Source organism: Cephus cinctus, unplaced genomic scaffold (genome assembly GCF_000341935.2).
Source record: "Cephus cinctus unplaced genomic scaffold, Ccin1 Ccin1_scaffold0215, whole genome shotgun sequence".
NCBI lineage: Eukaryota > Metazoa > Arthropoda > Insecta > Hymenoptera > Cephidae > Cephus > Cephus cinctus.
The window spans coordinates 555142-557125 of record NW_014332933.1 but is presented as its reverse complement, the minus strand read 5'-3'; the positions used below and the strand labels follow the sequence as shown (position 1 = coordinate 557125).

At 40.2% G+C, this 1984-nt stretch overlaps 1 protein-coding gene across 1 annotated transcript; it reads right to left on the bottom strand.

The window, feature by feature from the left end:
* Positions 1–308: 308 nt before the first annotated feature.
* Positions 309–1498, bottom strand: LOC107265047 (translation machinery-associated protein 16). Its single transcript, XM_015734022.2, has 5 exons — positions 1338–1498; positions 1170–1261; positions 896–1036; positions 682–830; positions 309–605 (listed from the first exon to the last, which is right to left on the bottom strand). Exons 1-5 carry the CDS (start codon positions 1338–1340, stop codon positions 364–366), a joined length of 627 nt encoding a protein of 208 aa, XP_015589508.1. The 5' UTR covers positions 1341–1498; the 3' UTR covers positions 309–363.
* Positions 1499–1984: the final 486 nt, after the last annotated feature.

Below are 1984 nucleotides of genomic sequence, written 5' to 3'. Positions count from 1 at the left end.
GGGGGGGGGGGGGCACCAAGAGGAAAACCAGGAAGGAGGTCAGCAGGCCGAGGTTGCCCTCCGGCTGTCCGGAACCAGGAGATACCGATAATAAATTACAAATTACCAAAGATCAACCCACTTTGGACTCGTCGCTCCTTCTTTCGTTCGGCGTCTGTGTCTGCCGTGTAATTAGTAATGGCGGTTTCAGAGCTACTATGGGCTAACTTGTTTCACAAGTTAGATTCACTTTGCGACTTAGCATCCAGAAATTTGAGTTGCATAAGTTATACTTTCACGATTTAAACGACGAGTGAGAATGTTATGGGTTATTTATAAAAAATCATTTATTCTAGTTCCATTGTATTCACTCCTGAGGAATCATCAGTCTGCTGTACTGACTTCTCTTTGGCGTGACTGTACATTTTCAGTTAACTCATCAACTGAGGGTATTGAATTTGATACTTTCTGCAAAAGCTGCCTAGGTGGTTTATTTTTCTTCTGTGCCAGCTCATTTAGGTGTTTCTTCCCAAATCTTCTAAATTCGAAATTAGGAAGGTATCTCAGCTCACCGTCCCATTTCCGAAGCATGGTACATTGCGTTGAATTCAGAATATCTGGGATTTCTACAAAAAAGTGTGAAAAATAAATATTGACGAAAAGTTCTGCTTTCCATTGTAGACAAAGAGGCTATTTCTCAACCTATTCCACATGTGTTGTATTCTTCCCTCTCACGTTCCTTTGTCATTCTTATAATATCTTCTCTACTGGCATGCTGTCGGTGTCTTCTACCACCAACTGAATGTTTTATTGAAATTTGTTCCAATTCTTTATCATGGCGAGCCATATATCTAATAATTTGATAAGCATTGGAATAAGTAACATAGTAAACATTCTAAGTTTACGTGTCACTTACAATTCAAGTAAATCTGCTGTAAGTTGCGGTGTATAGGGACAGACATCTGGTACCATATGTTCTTGCATCCATAGCATCTTCTCTCCAATCACATTTTGTTTAATTGCACAACCTAGTTTTGCCTTTTCCCTATTGGATATCCTAAGGACATAAAACGTTTTTAGTAGTAACTATCGAAATCAGATTTTTAAAATTTTAAAAACCTATTACTGTTTCGGTTTACTTTTATTATTTATAACTGCACATAATCTAAAATTATGACTTAATAACATACTTGTGAGTTTTCTTTATGATAGCAATTGACTTCCTGCTATTTGGATGCAAAACCTTCTTTGCCTTGGCCAGTTCCTTTTTCATAGCTGTTGACTGTAAATTTTTAATATTACAACATACCGATGAATAAAGATGAACACTTTTAATATTGCTAAGAAAAAAAACATACCATTTTTTCTGTTTACTTATATCAGAATCCGTCCTACAAAAATCTAACCTGCATTACACTAAATAGCAACTAACACGTCATCACACCCGGGCTTCTGCCGGTCCGTGGAAACGTCTCCGCAGAGATGAGTGGGAGATGCACAACGCTCCGGTTTTAGGCCAGAGATCAGTAGGGAGATGTACAACGCTACGGTTTTAAGCGATACCAAAAACATGGCGCTAAATCGTAGCGGCGATTCCGGGAATAGAATTTTGTGATCATCGCCTCCGTCGATAATGCATATCCCGTCGTAGCCGAGCTGAACGTGATCACGAACGAGTAGCCTGGCGGGCACAATCCTCCGCTACTTATCGCTGGTTCCCAAATCAACACTTAGAAATCGTAGCGGCGAGTCCGGGAATAGAATTTTGTGATCATCGCCTCCGTCGATAATGCATATCCCGTCGTAGCCGAGCTGAACGTGATCACGAACGAGTAGCCTGGCGGGCACAATCCTCCGCTACTTATCGCTGGTTCCCAAATCAACACTTAGAACGAGACAACTCATCGGATATAGCCTAAATACTTTTTTTCTTTGCAATCCTAAATTCGATCGCACAGTGCAAGCTCGGTAAGTTTAATATGACAAAAGCAAGCAACTCATGCTT